The following is a 21,291-nucleotide window of genomic DNA, read 5'->3' on the forward strand; positions in this document are numbered from 1 at the left end:
CTTATGGCTGGGTGTTACAGAACACCTCAACACCTGCTGTCATCCAGGCCTCTAGGTGGCTCCGCAAACTGTACACAGTGAAATACTGTTCATTTAACTCTCAGAGTTCAATAAAAGCTACAATTCACAATGTAATTTAATGAATATAGGGTTATTTTAATCAATTAGTGTGGTAGAGTATGTTAATATAATATAACTATCTGCAGTGGTTGGAGGTGGTCTCCCTACTCTATTAGACCCTGGTATCGGGTAGGACACCTACTAGTAGACGAAGTAGCCCTGTCTGAAGCTCATAAGGCAATATCTACCCTGGACAAGTGGGGATTCCCTCTTGGACGAGTGGTACATATTTTTGTATCCCACAGGGATTTTTGGGCGGTGAAACCGCCCATATATGGGAGGTTTGGACATCGACATTCGCTGCACTGTGATTGGCCACCATTGTACCCCCCCATTTTGTACCTATTGTACCCTATTGTACCCCCCCAACCCTGCGCTGTGATTGGCCACCATTGTACCCCCCTAACCCTGCACCGTGATTGGCCACCATTGTACACTATGGTGGCCAATTCAGGACTATTCAGGACTGTGATTGGCTAGTGAACACATGACACATGTGCATAGCCCTATAAATAGGACTATGCACTTAAAAAAAACACATTTATGTTTTTTTTAAAAAAAAACACATTTATGTTTTTTTTTAAGTTAGGGGTGTACAATGGTTGGTCCACAATATTACTTTTCTTTAAGTGAACTTCCATCACTGTGATGACTACTGTGACCACACCGCCCACTTCACACTGGGTATGATTTTTTAATGTCTGTTACAGTTGCAATCGCCTCTCTCCACCGGGAGAGAATATAAAACGTATGGATTGTAGCTTTAATTGTGTGGGTTCGTTTTTGCATTGTGTGTTTAGCTGCGTCGCTGCTCCCTCACCGCTTCGTGACGGTACGTCGGGGCAGTCCGGCGGCGCGGAGCGGGCAGATCCGACCCGGTGACCGTCTGGAGGCGGTGGAGGGCCGTCCCGTGGTGACCCTGCCCCACCAAGAACTGGCACAGATCCTCCGACGAGCTGGAAACTCCCTCCGCCTCACCATCGTCCCACGACCCAGCACCTGTGAGCACGCACGCACACACACATGCACACACACATGCACGCACGCACACACACACACACACACACACACACACACACACACACACACACACACACACACACACACACGTACACACACGTACACACACACACACACACACACACACACACACACACACACACACACACACACACACACACACACACACACACACACATGCATTGCATACATTGCATACACATTATGATATCTACATCAATGCACTGCCGAATCCGCTGTCTTAATTTACTGTATCCCTTTCTTAACTTTGAGAGTGTGCACACTGCACATGGACCCTTACGGGTCCATTTGGTTACATGTATACACTCTCAGAGTTAAATTAACCCTGGAGATTCAACAGTGCAGTCTAACCTCAGTCTTCATGTCCTCTAGACTCCTCAAGTCTTTCAGAATCCACCGACTATGACCCCAGTCACAAGAGCAGGAAAGGTCACAGGTCACGCCCAAAGGTGAGGACAGGATTGTTTATTCTGAGCCTAAATAATAACCAGCATCCTGCTTCTCTTTTGTGAACAGAATACTGTATATTAATTGGGGTGCAACAGTTAATCATCAATAATTGATTAAAAAAAATAGTGAAAATAGCAGATCTACAAACTATTTTCACTATTTTTGTCACTAACACCATTGTACAACAACATATTAAATTGGGCTTGCGCTTGGGTGGTTAATTAGACTAATCCATTTAGTCAATTACAAAAAAATAAAAAAGAATTAAAAAGAAAACTGCAAAAACGTATAGATAAAATAATCGTGAATTGATAGTTAGCAGCTCCAATATTAATTAGAATAGAATTCTCCATTCAGCAGAAAAGGTATTGGGTTAAGGTTAATGGTTGTGTGTTTGTGTCGCAGCATGACTCCAGGTATTACAGTTGTGACCTGGACCGCGGCTCTACCGGCTTTGGGTTCAGCCTGCGGGGGGGCAGTGAGTACAACATGGGTCTGTACGTCCTGGGGCTGATGGAGGGAGGACCCGCCTCACGAAGCCACAAGATACAGGTGGGTTCATTTCATAATTGACCTTTATTGATCCAGAGGGGAATTCAGCTGTCATAGCAGCACCACAGGTGCTGTGTGTGTCCACCGAGGTGTTTGTTTCCTGAGCACAGCACATGTTTTGAATTGTTTTCAATGGGAGCGCCGCGTACTTAGGCTATGCTGGAAATGCTAGCATTGTGACGAGGTGCTGAGGGTCTGTTCTGCTCTGCGTGTTCATGTAGATAGATAGATAGATAGATAGATAGATAGATAGATAGATAGATAGATAGATAGATAGATACTGTAGATAGATAGTTGCCATACATTCATACAGATTTGTCTGTAAAAAAAGAGCTTGATGAATATATAATAAAAAACTTTACATCAGTAGAAATAGAATGCAGTGAAAAACTATAAGTTATAAGACATTTTAAATCCTAAGTAAAAAAAACACAACACAGTTAAAAACTATAACAACTATAACTACAATGTAAATAAATTAGCTGGCCAACCCCCTCGTATTCATTTTTATCTGGCTGCAGAGAGGTGGAATATAAACTTTTCACCTCTCTACTACTCTCTACAACTGCTACATCTACGCGTCAATTTGTGAGCTTACAGATCGGCTATTTTCGCCAAATGTTCGCCCCCCCCAGAAGAGGAACACTAATAGATGTCGAAAAATAACATAGTCGGCCTGAGCTTAAATGCAGTGTATTGATGATGTTCTGTGCGTTGTGGTCGTATAGGTGAGCGATCAGCTGGTGGAGATCAATGGAGACAGCACCGCTGGGATGACCCACAGTCAGGCTGTGGAGCAGATCCGTAGAGGAGGACACCGCATTCACCTGGTCCTCAAGAGAGGCAACGGCTATGTTCCTGACTATGGTGAGAAATGGTCGATGTGGAACAGTGGTCCTCAAACGGGGGTCCGGCGACCCCCAGGGGTCCTTGAGGAGATCTGTACATTTGTGCTCTTTCAGAGTTCAGATTTTATAGGGCAGACTGCAGGTCCCAGAGATTGTATTGTATATGAGAACCGCTGCGGCGTAGAAAAGGCTCTGGCAGTGCACTGGTTAACTAGCCAATGTCAAACAGTGAAATAAGACAACCTTTCCCCCTTCTGAGTTAGCTCAGGTAGCTTATGTAGCTCCGTCTCTGTCTTCACCTGCATGAAATGGTAGATGGACCAAAATGTGTCTCCTTTTTTTAAAAAGGCATTTTGTTAGCACAGTGTTTGTTAGTCAGTACACGTTCTCTGGCAACCTGGGATGTACAGACCATAAAGTTCCAGAGTGGGTGTGGCGAGCAGCAGCTAATATGCCTTTAAAGCTACAGACACCAAAACAGCCTGCAGAAAAGGACTGAAACAGGGAAAATAGAGGCATGCTACTGTAGCATGACGTCCAGGATTCAAACCCAGGTCTCCCGCATTGGAAGGGACACTAAAGCCAAACAAATCTTATCCACTGGCCTAAACCATTAAGACCTGAGGCCGATTCTAAAAATGCCTTCTAAATCTTAACTTTTCTGAAAAACGTATGTTGCTATATATAGCTAAAATCTAAAATGACACAGATGCTTTCCCAGATTGAATGGGCTAAAGGGGAACTTAAAAGACATGTTTTGGGGATCAGATTTTGGGCCTATCCAGATTGGAATCAGATCGGTTTTATCAAGTCTGAACAGCACAAAACTGTCACGGTGCGAGGCAGGGAGTTGTAGGACCCAAGCGCAGACAGTGAGCAGAGACAGAACGAATCAGATGCAGGGGGATTTATTACTTAAACCGGGAATAAAAGGACAACAGGAAACAGACAGAACACAGTGACAACATTAATGAACCGACACAGACTGGAAACAGAGGGACATATAAATAGACAGGGACTAACTAGGCACAGGTGAGAACAAAGGACAATTAACACATGATTGGCTGGAACAGAACAAGACACAGGTGAACTACAATTACAAAGACATACTAGAGAGACAAGACAGGAAGCAACAACTAGGGCAGACAGGAAACACCAAGACAACACTACAGAATAAAGGTACATGGAGAACAGGGAACAAAACAACAGAAAGAGTGGTCAAAAAGGTCCAAAAGGGTCCAATACCATAAAAGGTCAGACAATGGCTAAATAATAAAGTCAGTCCACGGTCCGAGGAGCGGATCGTGACACAAAACACATGGAAACTGAGTTTTGCTGATCAGATTTGAATCACCCTCCTTGGCCTTTTTCAGACTGCATGAAACCAATTCAACTCCAAACTGGATAGGAAATCAGATTTGGCCTGGATTTGGGCTGCCAAGGTCATAGCGGACCTTTACAACCAAGTAAACTTGACCTATTGCATGCTGAGATGTGTGTGGTGTGTGGTGTGGGTGTGTGTGTGTGTATGTGTGGGAACGGACGAGATAAGTGGAACCTCTGCTTAGTCTGTCAGACACTTTCCTCTAGGGATGGAATCTGTTTCTTCTTTTCTTCTCAGGGTTAAGGTTTACATTAATCTTATCTTATCCTTTTTACTGTCCTCCTTGGGGGGTATTTATTTGATATCTACCCTCTTGCTTCTGGCTTGTTTAATTCTCCTTACATTTCCTGTACTATAACCCTGTCTCCCTTTGCACTTCACCTGTTCTATTTGACTTATTTCCTGCTTCCTGTCCGCTCCACACTTCCTTCCTCTTCCTGTTTGTCTCTCTTCAGTGGAACTGTCCAGCTTGTCTCTCTGTATGACCAACTCCAAGCTGGGCGAGCCTTGCTTCTATGTGATTGGACGGACGGAGAATACGCGGTTGGTAGTCGTTCCTGTTAGTTCTCAACGTTTTCTGTCTCTTCTACACTCACTCCGCTCACGCTAACGCTTCATTCGTACGCAGTCGTGCGACGCCGTCGCTCACCCCCCCAAAATAGCAGATCTACAAAGATGCGTTGTGAGATCACTATTTATAGGGTTAGCGACACAGTCGCACGACAAAGTATAAATGTTAACCTTCCAGTGTGTGTCCCTGTATGTGTTGAAAACGTCCTCATTTGTGAAATCACGCTCGACAACCCCCCCCCCCCCCCTTCACCATCCACAGTGATTTTTGTAGAGCGTGACGGGAGTAAAATTATTTGTATTTTACTACTGAGATTTACTGAGGTTCTCAATGCGAGGTGCTGAGACACCCAGGGTTCCTTGGGGAGGGCACAGGGCATCCCCAGTGAAATTATTTTAAGTTAAATGTTTCCATTATTCCATTTACAAGTACATACAATTAGAAAGAGACCCTATAATAATAGCTATTTTGATCAGAGTCTCTCATAAAATTATTGTTTGGGGTGTCAGAGACAGAAACTTGTCAGATGGATTTCTGTTGGCCTAATATACTATATCAATCTGGGGGTCTCTGACACGAAGAAGACTGAGAGTCAGTGTTTCCACGTTAAACGGGAACGTAAACTAGCGTGTGCTGCAGGGCACAGGATGTGTACAGGTGTGGTATTTTAGAAAACAGGGTCTCATCTGGAGGTTTCGTGCAGACAGCAGCTGTTGTCACACAAGCTGAAGTAACACAGCCTCATGCAGAGATGCACTCTGGGAACGCTCGCTCGCTGCCTACACTGACTTTAAATGAACACTGAGGCTGTTATTGTGTAATAATAACACATTACATAATGTCAACCCCCCCCTCTCACTCTCTCTGTCTCTCTCTCTTACCTGCCTTCTTCTATCCATCCATCCATCCATCCATCCATCCATCCATCCACCCATCCATCCATCCATCAGGCCGTGAGCATGGAGTCACCTCCCCCTCCCTCCGGCGGCGTCAGCGGCGGCGCCCAGAGGAGCAGAGTGTGGCTGCAGTAGAGGCCGTTCAACAGAGGAGGCCCCGCAGCTCCACCAGGAAGGAGAAGGAGAAGAAGTCGAGGAGGAGCAGGTCTTCAAAGGGACGAGAGAGAAGGAAAGGAGGAGAGGAGAGGAGAGGGAGAGGATGGCACTCAGAGGGAGATGGAGAAGGGGGAGGGGGAGGAGGAGGCTCGGGGGGAGAGAGCCTCCCCGGCCCGGGGGCCAGGCAGGAGGAGAGCGAGGGGAGGGGGAGTGAGGGGAGGGGGAGTTTACTCGGCGATAAAGACAGACACAGCGAGAGGAAACGCCAGGAGAGGAGTAGTACACACAGAGGAGGAGGAGAGAGGAGGAGCAGGAGTGAGGGGACGAGGAAGAGGAGCAGAGAGAGGAGAGCAAGGAGCCAGGAGAGGAAGAGGGGAAGCAAAGAGAGGAGAGGAGGAAGTGAGGCGAGAGGCAGGAGTGGAAAGAAGGGAGGAGAGAGTGAGGAGACGGAGGAGACGAAGGGGAGAGGAGGAAGTGAGGCGAGAGGCAGGAGTAGAAAGAAGAGAGGAGAGAGTGAGGAGACGAAGAGGAGAGGAGGAAGTGAGGCGAGAGGCAGGAGTAGAAAGAAGAGAGGAGAGAGTGAGGAGAGGAGAAAAGAGAGTGAGGAGAGGAAGAGAAGCGAAGAGAGGAGAGGAGAGAGTGAGGAGAGGAGGAGCGGAGAGAAGAGAGGAGAGAGTGAGGAGGGAGGGAGGCAGACAGAGAACAATAATGAGGGAGACAGGGAAGAGCAGGAGGTGGCAGACCTTCTTGAGGAGGATGTGAAGGAAGAGAAGGAGTCAGGTGAGAAGGAGGAGTCAGAGAGAGAGGAGCACAAGGTTCTTCCCCTCCCAAACCCTGAGCAGAGGCTGCCCAACCCCAAGGAGGAGGAGGAGGAGGAAGAAGATGATGAAGGTGTGTTTGGAGGATGGAGGCCCAGTGTCCATCAGAAGGAGTTTGATGAGGAGGAGGAGGATAAAGATGTATTTGGAGGAAGGAGGCCCAGCGTCCATCAGAGGGAGTGGGACAAGGAGGAGGAGGAGGAAGATGAAGATGTATTTGGAGGAAGGAGGCCCGGTGTCCATCAGAGGGAGTGGGACGGCGTCTGGTACGACAACAACAGCCAGAGAGGAGGCGAAGGTGTGGGTGAGGAGGTACAGAGCGAGGGGTCCCCCCAGAGTCCCCTCCTGCCGGGCCGTCTGTTAAGCCCTCCGCAGAGAGGAGAAGCCTTCTCCTTCCTCTCCTCCACCTGGTCCGTGGTAGAGCCGCCGGAGGAGGACGGCGGGTCTGAGGGCTCCGGAGGAGGCAGCAGCTGCTCCGACTGCAGCACGTCCGCCGCCAGCATCTCAGGTCTCTCTCTGGCCCCCGGTGACTTGGCCCGTCTGAGGGCCCATGCCACCACCACCACCAGCAGCGTCGTGCTGCCGGGCCCCTGGCTAACACCCAGCCAGCACAGGATGGCGCCGCTGGGACCCGGGATGGTAGGGAGGAGCCAGGGACGAGAGGAGAGAGCCGTGTCGTGACCACGTGCGCAGAATACTTGTCACCGTACTGTGACTGTCCCCGTGTCAACTCAGCAGGGTGACGGCTCTGCTGGGTTTTAAACGGCTCCCAACGTTCCCAGCAAAACATCTCGCACTGCTTTTTTTTCTTCACTCTGTCACATTTTTGGCCAAATAGTAGTATAACCTAATATTCTTTGTGCCTTTTTACAGCTAACTTCTGGCTGACGTTAAATAAATAAATATATAAATTATATATATATAGATATATATGTATGTATGTGTAGAAATATATGACATGATCATTTTTAAGTAGTTCTGGGGCCAATATGGTGAAACGTCTTTTAAAATGCTCCTGTGAATTAACAATCACTCTTGTATTTTTCTGATGCTCTCTCTCTCTCTCTCTCTCTCTCTCTCTCTCTCTCTCTCTCTCTCTCTCTCTGTTTGTTTTTCACCCCTTGCTTTATGTTTGCTGCTGTTCTGAAAGGCATTTCTAGGACACAGAAGGTGCTGCAGAGTCAGACACCCTGGTTCTGGTTCTAGCCTACTTCCTCTCTTGTCTCTCTGGAGCCAAATTGCAATACTAAAAATTCCCTCACTCCATCCTCTGTTCCTCTGTAATGTGTGACCTGCCAAAATATGTTATCATCTACTAGGTTTGGCTCTGTTAATAAACAAACAGCAGTGATTTACGTTCGGACATTGGAGTTATGTGAGGTCCACAAGATGGTCACATATTCCGGCAGGTCACCAAGTTCTCCGTAACACCGCCATGCTGGAGGACGGAGGACAAAGGAAGCGAGGAGGCAGAAATACGGAATTCGGCTTGTGGTGACGTAAGCTTCTGTTTCCCCCTTCTCTGCTGCCCCCTGCTGGAGAAAGGCTGCATAGGCATCAAGGTATACCTCATGATACTGAGCAATAATAATGCAACAGTCCAAGGTGATCAACCATCCATGTCCGCCATTACATGCCTCATTTATGTTCTGTCGCTTGTTGACAAGGAGCTGATCGGCTCTTTGATTGCAAGAAGTGACATCGTCGAGCGACAGAGTATGAATCAATCTCAACTCTACATGTGGTTTGAACGGAATCTACGGTGCTATTGGTCTAAACATCCATGGACAATTGCCTAGCCTCGTGATATTGTTCAATCAAATTATTGGATTGTGATTCATTTCAATGCAAATCCTTTTTTGACAGCAGGTAGGCCTATATAAAAACTATATTCTGTAAATATTTATAATGAAATAAATGACAGAATCTATTGTAAATATTCTACTTATTGGAGCCCTGATTTGTATGGTGTAATTATAATATATTATGATAAGCCTATATATAAATATGACACACGTGTGCTACCATTCATGTCACTTATCAGCGCGTATAGGAACCGAGATGGAAGCTCACATGAAGGCTGGCGATTGTAAACACAGATGAAGAATTATATTGTATCGTTCATGTTTTCATGAAATGAATGTTTGTAATATGCTGCTTAGGTGTGGCTTAATACTGTGTGTTCTATGTACACAATGTGAATTTAACTACTTTCAACCTAGTGTATTTTGTTTTCAAAGTTTTCAAAATTGCCCCAACATTTTCAAAAATGTGATGCGTTGTAGGCTTGGAGATGGACAATTCCTGTTATTTTTTTTCAACACTGTAGTACAACGAAGTATAAAATAGGGCTGAAGTGGTTAAATTAACACTGATCGAGGCAGAATCACTGTCTAGATTACAGCTCAACCAATGCCAGATCTTTAGTTTAGAACCTAGACCACAGATTATGATTTGACCGATATTTTGTCAAGAAGTGCAACATTTTCAAATCAATTTGAAAAACGTTTGAGTTGATTCAAGTTTTTATTCCAGAAACGTTGAACTTACATGATAAGCAAACAAGTAAAGTTAACTTTTATTTTGTATAAACCACTTAAGCTCTTGTCAAAAAGTTGATCTACAAGGTCACAAAATATGGCAACGCAACGCGTTTTTTGATGACATGCCAAAAATAGGGATGCCAGGTTGAAAGTGGTACAAAATTGGGACAGATCGAATAAAATGTAAACAATGGTTGATATGTAGTAGTAGTAGTCGTCTCGATACGAGAAAGTCACAGCCCTAGTGGCCATCTAGCATCTATAGCCTAACTTATGCTCTGTTGTCCGACGGTTTCGCGTGCCCAAAATAACACACCTAGAAGCTCACAAGGTGTCACATCCGCAACGCCTTGTGAGCTTGTAGGTTCGGCTACGCATGACACGGTCGTACGACAAAGTATTGATCGGGCTTACGGTTGCCTTATGCTGACTTGACTACTAAACCTAAAGGTCTTTGATGCAGGACAGATGATGGCTGGAGCCATTGAGTCATGAAAGCTTCTAGTTATGGAAATAACGTATATGCAGGTAAAAAACTCTGAGCTGCACTGTTGCATTCTGCGAGGACAATAAAACAGCACATAGTTTCTTTCTTTTTTCTTTTTTTTTCACTCTCATTTTTAACAGTGTATTTTGGAAGAGATCCACTGGGACGATGCTGTGAGATGTTATTTTTCTACAAGAATATATTTATTAGATCCTCAGGTTCTGAGATAGGCTACACAGTAGAATCCTGAGTGTTTATTTAACTCTGAGAGTGAGAGTGTAAAAATGGACCCATTAGGGTCAATTTTTACAGAATTAACAGGATTTTGCTGCGTACTTTGCCCTTAAGTCAGTTGGGCTAAAGAAAGAAAATCTATTCATGTAACATTCAGTCATTCAGTTACTTACAATTATTTTACATCTGTGGGCCGTGTTATGTTTGATCTTTATGGCAACATAAGGAAACCCAAGACTGATGAAAGCCTCTATGTATTTGAATATGAATATCTGAAGGTTATGATGCATTTTAACCAACTTGAGCAAATTAATTGCTTTGTGTGCCCTGACCTTCAATTGTTATTGTTATGCTGCTCAGAATAGCATGTGATGGCACTGCCAATCGGCTTAATGATAATGATAATTATTATTATTAATTATCATTATTATTATTATTAATTATGATTAATTATTATTATTATTATTATACTGATGACCGAGAACATACTGAGTAGAACAATATCGTTTAGTAGACAACATGAGACTTATTTTATAATACACTTTTTCTTTATGTTTTCATTTCCCAAGGGAGACGTGTGTCTATAAATAAACTGTAAACACATTCTAATAAACTGCAAATAAATTAGAACATGTGATGGATGTTTTTCCCCAGTGGTGTGTGTGTTTAATGTAGTCAATAGCAATAACTAGCTATAGACATGGACAGTAGAGGGCAGCACTGTTTAAGAGGAGCTACAGTCAACTTTAAATAGTAGTCTTCAAAAGTAGGTAGGTAGGTCTACGTAATTGGTGTGGTCGCCTACGACAACGACACTGAGTGTAATGTCGACGAAGTATACATCAGGCCTTGCATGCACCAGCAGACCATATAATAATAATACATAGAATAAGTAGCCTATGTTACTTTATTGTAAAACACATAGGCTAGGCCTACATAACATTACAATAAACATGTCAGAGAGTGCTAGCCTTTGGCAGGTAGAATAGGCTACATATTTTGTGTCTAGAACGGTGTGCTAACTGTGCTTATTACACGGCTTGGTTGAATGCTCGATTCTGATTGGTCAGTCATCGGTCATTATTTCTTGATAATGACCGATGAGCTCTATAACGGACCGCTGTGTAATCAGAGACTCAGAACACCTGCCTGTGCCAACCTGCGCTGCTTGGTTTTATACTTTATCCAACATGACAGCCATGCAAACAAACAACCAATGTCATTTACAACTAAACGTTGCTCTCAAGAATGTTTTTGAAAACATTTGAAGTGAGAAATAGACGATGCAATAACCGAAAAGTGATTCTATTTGATCCACTGCACTTCCTTGTTTATCGTGGCGCATCGACGGGGGAATACCAAAACGCTCGCCCCAAAACACAGTCGCCCCGGGGCAAATCCGGCGGTATTACAGGCAAATCGGCGGTATATAGAATGGGGGGCGAGTGTGTTTTGGGGCGAGTTTTCTTTTTTTTTTTTTTTTCCCGAGGCGAACTTGTCCGCCCAGCCCAATACATATGGAATACTTTCATTGCCGTAAGCAAGGAAATACTTCGTTTTGTTGTTACTTTTGAGTCCATTTATTTATTTATGTATTTAAGTAGCCGTGTAATAAGCGGGATAATGCATGGGGAGGTAGTCATTATTGAAATTTAAAGCCCTTCAGGGTGATAATGCACCTCGGCTCCGCCTCGGTGCATTATCACCCTGTCGGGCTTTAAATTTCAATAATGACTACCTCCCCATGCATTATCCCTTGCTTATTTATAGAGAAGAATGAAAGTTGAGAGCCTGAGCAGGGCTGATCATTTTTGCTTCTTGTAAATAATGTAACGTTCTTTCAAGAAAGCAGGGATTTCACATTTTCCCCAGAGTTGTATTCTACATCTAAGAAACTACAGTAGGCTTAGGCTATAAGGGCGCGTGACACCTGTAAGAAATACACAGAGGAGGAGAGAGGGTGTCTTTTATTCATATGCTGCAGCTGCATTGAGTTCTAGCCCTGGTTCAGATTCAGAGCGTAACGCTCTGAACCAGGGCTACATTGAGTCCCACTTCAGATATGAACACTATATATGAACGTGCGTGCGTCACCCTGCTGAGGCCTTCGTGTAATTAAATCATACTTGAAATAGAGCCACAATATAATGCCAGCCTGTCCTGACATGACAGCATGCACTGGCTTTGGGTAGCCAGAGATTTGCTCAAACATACAAAAACAACAACCACAATTAAAGCGACTTTAATAATAATAATATATTGGATTTATACAGCGCTTTTCTGAGTATCCTACTCAAAGACGCTTTACATGTGTGTGGGGAGAGGACAAAAAAACTGCAACATTATAAAGTTGTAGTTTTTAGGAAAACTCAGAAAAGCAAAGGATAAGAATTAAAAGCATAGAACACTAAAAATAACGAGTTGATATCAAAGTCAACTCGGAAAGGCTATTCTAAACAGGTGGGTTTCCAGTGCGGTTTTGAAGGTAGGCTACAGCCCTGGTGCTGCACTGCTCATTGACCGAAAGTTCCACTGCCGTGTGAGGTCTCCATCTTTAGTAAAAATAAACAAAACTATTTTGCTACTCACCAAAACAAAGACTGTTTTGTGTTGATGAAAGTCTATTATCCAGGGTGGGAAGCATCTCAGGACCCCACCTTCTCTGTATGATACACTTTTTGGGCAGAAAATAAAATATGTCCACCACGGAAATTATTTTATTTACTCACCTGCGCCCTCTACAGATCTGGTAAATGGTAATTTATATTGACCAGATCTGTAGAGGGCGCAAGTGAATGAATAAAATAATTTCCATCTGGTGGACATATTTCATTTTCTGCCCAAAAAGTGTATCATACAGAGAAGGTGGGGTCCTGAGAGGCTTCCCACCCTGGAGAACAACACAAAACAGCCTTTGTTTCTATGAGTAGCTAAATAGTTTCCTTTATTTATTTTTTTACTAAAGTTGGAGACCTCGCACTGCAGTGGAACTTTCAGTCCATGGGAATATCACCGCTGCTAACAGAGCGTTAGAGAGAACTCGCGAACGCGCTGGACCAGAGCTAGGTCTTGGGGACCGGACCTCACTGGACCTGAGGGAGCGGGACGGGACATGCGGCTCGAGGAGGGTAGAGACTAGATAGGGGAGCCAGGTTATGCAGTTACTTGAGGTGGTGAGCAGCATTTTAAAGTGGACTCTGTTTGACGGGCAGCCAACTCAAGAGTCTTTTTTTTTTGCTGTGGGCTGATGATAGCTCTATAATAGCCTACGTTTACTTGGGATAACAGGCTACATTCGGACTTTAGAACATATTGTTTTTGGAGATACATGAATGTGCTATCTTACTTTGACTAGGAGCGCTCCTGTGTGCAGTGATGTAAAGTAAGTAAAGTACATTTACTCAAGTAGTCTGCCTATAGCAGTATAGCTACTGTACTTAAGTACAATTTTGAGGTATTTTTTTTACTTTACTGGAGTGTTTACAATGATCAGTGCTTTTATTTCTACTCCATTACATCTCAGAGATAAATATTGTTCTTTTTACTCCACTACAATTATTTGAAAACTTTAGGTACTAGTTACTTTGCAGATTTTGATTATTTTCACAAAATATACATGAACCACTTCAGCCAAATTGGCCAAATTGGCCATTTGAAAATACATTTTATACATTTGAAAAGTTCTGAAATGGGACATTCTGCATAATGAGTATTTTTCTACTTTTGGTACTTTTAAGTACATTTTGATGCCAATACTTTTGTACTTTTACTCAAGTCAATTTAGAATTCCGGACTTTTACTTTGTAGGATTGTAACAGAGTATTTCTACATTGCAGTATTGATACTTTTACTTAAGTAAAAAATGTGAGTACTTTCCCCACCACTGCCTGCCTGTGTGTTTGACTTGGAGGCGCTCTCTCTCGACAGGAGCGCTCCTGAGAAAAGCGCGCTCGCATCTTTGCATTTTCTGACACGCAAGAAGAACGAAGGAGTGAATTCCAATTCCCACCGTTGTTTCTGCGCCATTAACAGAGAGAGGATCGGACACTCAACCTGGAAGGACAACAACATCAACGCATTCCAAAGACGACCTGAACACCGTTTCATGTGTAGCTGAAGAAACAACGTGACCATGGCTTCATCTGAAGTAGTATATTGATGCCAACCTGCGATCGGAACCTCGACGGCGATCACGCGTAAAGTAGGTTACATGCTAGAAACGTTGTCGGCCCACATATTTTATATAGTTTTGGGGAAATCGGGAGACGAGAAGCTGGACTTTCCAAATGCTGTCAAGTAAGCTACAGTTGCCTAAAAACCATGGATGACATTATGGACGTAAACGCGGTGTTCGTGGAAAAGCACTTTGGGTGATGAACTGAACTCACTTGGATTGGGTTCGGCCGGCGCCAGAGTGCTGGATTCGGACATCAGATATGAAATTAAGTGGTTGGTCACACTTGTTTTGTCTTTAATGAGGAAGGATCACGAGACATGGGGTGAAAAGCTGAGATGATAGACTCTGGGGACATTTTAACGTGGGAGGGAACATCTTTTTTTCTCTGTTATGTAATGCTCCACAAATCCTGATAATTAGAGGTAGATCATAGCTAACTACTCCCCCACACCCCTTACCCCCCTTTCCCTGGTTTGCCAAGATGCTATACAATGTTGAAAGATGTTTTAGGGAACAAGTTGTTTTATTTTTTAAGGAAACATCGAATGCTGATGAGAATCTGGTCAACTTGATCATCAAATAGCCAGCCTATCAGTGGCAGCATCCTCAACTCCAAATGTCCCTGTCTCCTTTGGCCCTATATTGTATTCTGAGTTTTACATCATAATGTTTAATTGATTGAATTGAATGATTGATTTAATTATTCATACATTGCATTGACTCATGATGCTTGAAACCCTGGACCTCTGTGGTGTTGACTTGGCATCAGCTCATAACATGGGAAACCAGAAAATGTGTTGCATTTTGTATTTAATTTTATTTGAATGGTGTTGCAGCATTTTCAATGGATACTGACGAGTCATAATCAGCCTCCATTTGCGGCGAGATTCGTGGACATGTGATTATTTTTTAACACCGCAGCACCCTTTGTTCATGTGACCTCTTGTTTCTGAACCTGTGGCATCTATAGTTCATCTCCCCCGTCACCCCAGTCCGTCCCTCCCTCCGCCCCTCTCATCTGGGGCCGGTGGGGGGGGTGGTGTCGTCGGTGCCATTGGTACCATGGAGAGCAGCCCGGAGAGCCCCAGCCGTGCAGTGGAGTACCTCTTGGAGCTCAACAACATCATCGAAAGCCAGGCCAAGCTCCTGGAGAGCCAGCGCCGGCGCATCGAGGAGCTGGAGGCGAAGCTGAACCGGGTCAGCCAGGAGAACCAGGAACTGCGGCAGGTTAGAACCCCTGACGCCCCTGAGCAGAACCACAGCCAGCCTCTGTCTCTGCCCATCCATCATGGCGGTGTCGGTAGCAGTGGTAGTTCCCCGACGGCGCCGGCAGTTCCAAAGACCCCATCACCATCATCACCATCACCATCAGCAGCAGCAGCAGCAGCGGCGGTGGTGGTGGCAGGGCCTGCGGCGGCGACCCCAGGGCCTGGCAGAGAGCGGAGGACCCACACCAGGCTGAACCGAGGCCAGTCTTGCAGTTCTTCCACGACCGAGCAAGAGCGCAAGAGGCTGGAACATACAGACAGCGCAGATGGCCACGGCACCTCCACCATACGCAGAAAGTAAGTTTCTCTGTCACTGTCACCTCAGGTCCCCTGCTGTGTTTCACGCCGTCAGCTAGGGTACACCAAGGAGTGGTGATGATGATGCTGATGATGATGATGAGGATGTTGCTGCTGGTTCATACAGACGGAGATTGTGGTAATGACCATGGTGCAGAAGTGTAGTATCTGGCTTGGCTTTTAACCACTTGAACCCAATATACTTCCTATAGGGCTTTATACTAGGCCCCCTACTTTTTACCCTCTGCACTTATAGGCAAAAATAGCCTGAGAGAAGCTTCAACACGTGAGCTTTTTTTCACCAGAGGTTTTCCCCCCCAGAATAAAGACGGCAGGGTTCAAGTGGTTTACTGCATGTTCTTTTATTATAATTGTTTGGCTCAGCTGACTCTGGTCAGAGTTAATCCTATATCTGTAATGGAAGGAATATTTGAATCCGCCATTATGATACAGTATAGGCTCAGGGCTGTAGGATTACCACTGCATGCTTCTAAGTGGTAGCGGCTCCAATTTAAGCATAGCGTGTATAACAGAGAGAGAGGGTGAGAGAGAGTGAATGGAGTGGAGAAAGAGGGTAGGGAATTAGACAATATATGGAAAGATCAGTCTTGCTCTTTCGTTATTCACTTGATAGTCCTGATGCAAGTTTCCATTGTACGAGAGCAATGTTTAATTGTAGTGCGCAGCGTGGGATGCTTATTTGTGTGTGTGTACTGATGTACTTTAATTAGTAAGACATGAGAACAACAGTACATGGAAGTACAAATTCACAATTCAAGGTCTAAACTGGAAGGCTCATAAAGCACTAAGCTTGTTTAAAATGAGATCCCCTGTGTTTGTGAGAGAGAGAGAGAGAGAGAGAGAGAGAGAGAGAGAGAGAGAGAGAGAGAGAGAGAGAGAGAGAGAGAGAGAGAGAGAGACCATGTATACATCTTTATAGTATGTGTGCTCTGTGTGTTAGCCAGTGAAAATCTACAGTGTACTTAGTTGTCCTGGGGCCTCGTCCTTTTCTCCCTCTACTACACCATCTCTTTGCCAAAAATAGCCAATCTACAAGCTCACAACGCATCTCAACACGAACGTGTTGAGCTTATAGATCTGCTATTTTCGCCAAATGTTTGCCCAAGAATAGAGATGCTAGGATTCATGTTGTTATTGTGGGCATGTGATTTAATTAGTGGGGGTCATTTCATTTGCATTTCATCTGAGTTCAGTGGACTGTAAGGTGTGTAGGAGTTGTGCGACCTCTTGGTCCAGGTATAGGTTCATTATATGCACAGAAAGGCCCCTCAGGCTTTTCTTGAAACTTTCAGACTTGCGAAGGTATATCTACCCACCGCATCCGGTCCAAACACTGAAGGACAGGCTGTTCTGCAGGTCAAAGTGTTGGAAGCAATGCCTTGGCAAACAATAAATTCATCTGTTATCTGTTTTCAACTAAACAAACACACACTAACACACACACACACACACACACACACACACACACACACACACACACACACACACACACACACACACACACACACACACACACACACACACACACACACACACACACACACACACACACACACACACACACACACACACACACAGCAGGCACACACATGCCTGTAGAGTCTGCTTATGTTGGCAGTGTTATTGTAAGCTTCGTGAGTAGGCAGCAACTGGTGCGGGAAAAACAACCACAATGAAATAGAGTGGTTTGTTTCTTAGTGATAGTAGCCCACCCCATCGTTTCTTGTATGCAACATTTAACAGCACATTATCATGACTGGAATATGTCTCCATGTGTCTGCCTTCTTATGGTCACAATCCATTAGTCAGTGATTGATTCAGATGAGACCAAATCCCTTATTGATTGGAGTTTCTCTTCCACCTGATGCCTCGCTGCTTCCCTGCTGTCGTCCCGTGGGGCGAGTTAGTCACTAGATCCAAGCACATATTAGGTGTTTATGTGGGCGCTAAATGCGGCGATGAATTGCAAATGTAGATCATGGTGATTCTCCCTCGTTAATTGCCAACAGTAGCTGTGGCTTATTTGAATCCCCACTCTCTGAGTCTGAGACGCAGACTCAGACAAGCGTGTCACCAGAAGTGTCACATTTAATAAACGGCAGCCAGCGGCGCTGTGGGCCCATGTTGTCCCTGCCTGGATGTGAGTCACAGCCCCCCCCCCCCATCCAGCTGTACTGTACAGTAAATTGGGACTATTAGCTTAGGGTCAGTGATGGAACCTCGACCCTGATAACAAGAACACAGTGTTTACATTGGCCATGCTCCTGTCAATCTACAGACAGATTAGATCAGAGAGAAAGAGAGAAAGTGAGAGAGAGAGAGAGATTGAGAGAGAAAGAAAGAGAGAGAAGCGAGGAGAGAGAGAGAGAGGACTACAAATCATTGTATGTATTCCTGCACCTTTAAATACATTGCTGCTATTTGTCCCAAAGGTTTTTGCAAAACATTGAAATACTGCTGTCATTTTGTTTCAAAAGTTTATACCAGGCTATGTGGATGTATAACTATTTCTGACAGAAAATGCACAATTCTTATGATTTTGTAAGATAGTTGCAATGTAACACAGCTCTGTTTACACTTTTCTTTATTCCCATTTAATTGTACATACATTGTTGTCTCCGCCAGGCCGAAGGCGTGGCCGAGACTGTCTTGCACCCTGTCCGTCCGTTCGCCCATCCGTCCGTCCGTCCGTTTGTCTATGAACAGCTAATCTCTGGCACCGTTGGCCCAATCGTCATGACACTGTGCACACACACTCCCTGGATGTTAGATTTTCAATTTCTTTACATTGGCCTGTAACAGCGCCACCAGGAGGCAGATTTTTGCAAAACAATTGTTTTTATATTACTCCTATAGATTTTGTCCAAACATCACGCAAATCGGTACACATTATGTCATGTGATGTGATCAACACGTATCTGTCCGATGTTTCATATTCCATCCTGATTGGCTAAGATTGGCATCTTAGTTTAGCAGGAGTGGCTCGTTTTGAACAAAATGCAAATCATAAACACAGCTTCCGATTGCCGTGAAACTTTGCACTCACATTCCCACTAGGCAGAGGAAGACATGCCACCCTATTCACATTGTCCTGTTATAGCGCCACCAGGAGGCCGATTTTTGCAAAACAATTATTTTGATATTACTCCTACAGATTTTGTCCAAACATCACACAAATCGGGACACATTATCTCTATAGTAATGCGATCAAGACGGATCTGTCCGATTTCTCATCCTTATTGGTGAATTCCGAACTGGCCCACAATAACCTACCTGACCTGGCGGAGACCTGTGCTCCGAGGAGCACTTTTTCTAGTTTGGATTGTTTTGATCCACTTTTGCTTTGGCAATGTAAACGTATGTTTTCTCATGCCAATAAAGCCCTGTTGAATTGAATTGAGAGAGAGGAGAGAGAGAGACAGACGGTGATAGAGGAGAGAAAGAGATGGAAGGAGTGGGGAGATGGACAGAAAATGACTGAGCAACCCTGTCCCAGCATGCTTTACTCTAAAAGAGAAACCGTGGAACACACACACTGATCCACCATCTGTTAATGGGTTGAGAGAGAGACCGGGGGAGGGGGGAAGGGCCATCTTTGATTCTGTCCAATTAGTTTTTGGTCGTGGCTGCAGGAGTGGTTGGAGTTGCGTCTGGTGTTTTTTTATTATTCATAAACAATAGAAAGGCTACATGTCATGACCGTGTCAGCGATTCGGGGTCCCCTGCACGTGCATGGTGGTGACATCATCAAAACTAAGCAGCTCATTTCCTCTCCTCTGTCAACAGTGGAGCATCAAGATGTGGCTCAAATCCTCTCGTCCTCTTTGAATATGTGACCCCCCCAATTTAATTTAATTTAATTTCTTTGTATTCTTATATCAAAACCCAGTCATTTTTTTCTTCCTGAAAACAAAATGTGACGTGTGCTTATGTAGGCTTGAACTAACCAATTTATTTCAACAAATAATATTGTGACATCCACCCACCAATCAATGTTCACAGACAGACAGACAGACAGACAGACAGAGACAGACCTTTATTGAAATGTAGGTGTTATAGCAGCACTGCAGTAGGGATGAAACAAATGATTTTGTGAGAGGTCATTTTAGAGGAATATTTTTTTTTGCCTTTATATTACGGTTCACATGTGGGAGAGTGTGTGCCTGTGCACGACTGCACGTGTGCATGTGCGTGTGTGTGTCTGTGCACAATGGCATGTGTCTATTGCCTGCCTAAGCACGTTCGTGCAAGTACACACCACTTGTGAAATGGGGAGGGTGAGATTAATTAGTGTGACCAGAGTGTAATTACACTGGCCCAGGGGTGATAATTACTGCTGTGTGTGTGTGTGTGTGTGTGTGTGTGTGTGTGTGTGTGTGTGTGTGTGTGCGTGTGCGTGTGTGTGTGTGTAGTGTGTAGTGTGTACTTGTATTATAATAATATTACTACCTACAATTTATACAGCGCTTTTCTGAGTACTCAAAGTTGCTTTACAAAACAACAAAATAAAAAGTTTAAAAGCTATAGAAGTCTATAGCGTCTCCAACCACTGCAGATGTACTAGTTATATTGTATTAACATACACTAGCATACATTGATTGATTAAAATAACATTTTATTCATTAAAATGATAAGTTATGGTTTGCAGCTTTAATTGAACTGTGAGAGTTAAATGAACAGTATTTCACAGTGCACAGTGCACAGGGCCACCTACAGGTCTGGAAGATAGCAGGTGTTGAGGTGTTATGTAACACCCAGCCAAGTTCTTGCTGCTCTGCTGTCATGAAGGAAGGTGCTTCTGTCTCCACTTCTACACCAGTGGTGGTCAAAGTGGGATGGCTCAGGGTAGAAGACAGGGTTAAAGGAGTAGTTCACCCAAAAAATTACTTATTTTCTATCAATTACACACCCCATGAAGCATTGAATCCATGGAGATTTTTTTTGTTTTTGTCCCATTCCTAAGCCAATAATTTGATTGCCGGCGGAAAGATGCAAATGTATCCGGTAGGAGACTCAAAGGAGAATTTTTGAATCTCCTACCGGAGAGACCGCCGACCATCAAATTATTGGCTTAGGAATGCGACAAAAACTAAAAAATATCCATGAATTCAAGTCTCCATGGGGTGACTAATCGATAGGAAAAAAAGTGTTTTTTGGGGTGAACTATCCCTTTAAACAATAAAAAATGGGATTGGCTTACAAAATAGTCAATGCGACTTTGCCCTCAATGCCCTCAATACCTAATTCTCCTTCTACAGCACTGCCACCCAAGTGTGGAATGCCCTGACCCCATCCCTCAAAAAATGTGGTTCACCAGCTTCCTTTAAAACTTCTCCCTAAGACAGGCGACCACCCCCCTTTATTTTTTTGTTTGTACATAGTGTTTTGTGATGATATTGAATTTTGGTGTTATTTTTTATATGTTGTT

General features: G+C 44.2%; 2 protein-coding genes across 3 annotated transcripts in view; both read left to right on the top strand.

Moving 5' to 3' along the window:
• The window catches only part of magixb (MAGI family member, X-linked b), a 79,852-nt gene extending 69,122 nt beyond the window's left edge, over positions 1-10,730 (top strand). Inside the window, exons 16-21 of the mRNA XM_080443986.1 lie at positions 921-1,121; positions 1,534-1,610; positions 2,017-2,163; positions 2,892-3,030; positions 5,917-6,128; positions 6,207-10,730. Of these exons, the coding sequence (XP_080300112.1) occupies positions 921-1,121; positions 1,534-1,610; positions 2,017-2,163; positions 2,892-3,030; positions 5,917-6,128; positions 6,207-7,517 (2,087 nt within the window). The 3' untranslated portion in view covers positions 7,518-10,730. The remainder of the gene's footprint in view (positions 1-920; positions 1,122-1,533; positions 1,611-2,016; positions 2,164-2,891; positions 3,031-5,916; positions 6,129-6,206) is intronic.
• Positions 10,731-15,139: 4,409 nt separating this feature from the next.
• Positions 15,140-21,291, top strand: part of iqsec2b (IQ motif and Sec7 domain ArfGEF 2b) — a 54,626-nt gene continuing 48,474 nt past the window's right edge. Inside the window, exon 1 of one of the 2 annotated variants that reach the window (XM_080444944.1) lies at positions 15,140-15,842. In XM_080444944.1, the coding sequence (XP_080301070.1) occupies positions 15,340-15,842 (503 nt within the window). In that variant the 5' untranslated portion in view covers positions 15,140-15,339. The remainder of the gene's footprint in view (positions 15,843-21,291) is intronic. The other variant, XM_080444946.1, reaches the window with a different exon arrangement.

This window comes from Gymnoscopelus braueri (assembly GCF_963280865.1).
Source record: "Gymnoscopelus braueri genome assembly, chromosome: 12".
NCBI classification, from domain to species: Eukaryota; Metazoa; Chordata; class Actinopteri; order Myctophiformes; family Myctophidae; genus Gymnoscopelus; species Gymnoscopelus braueri.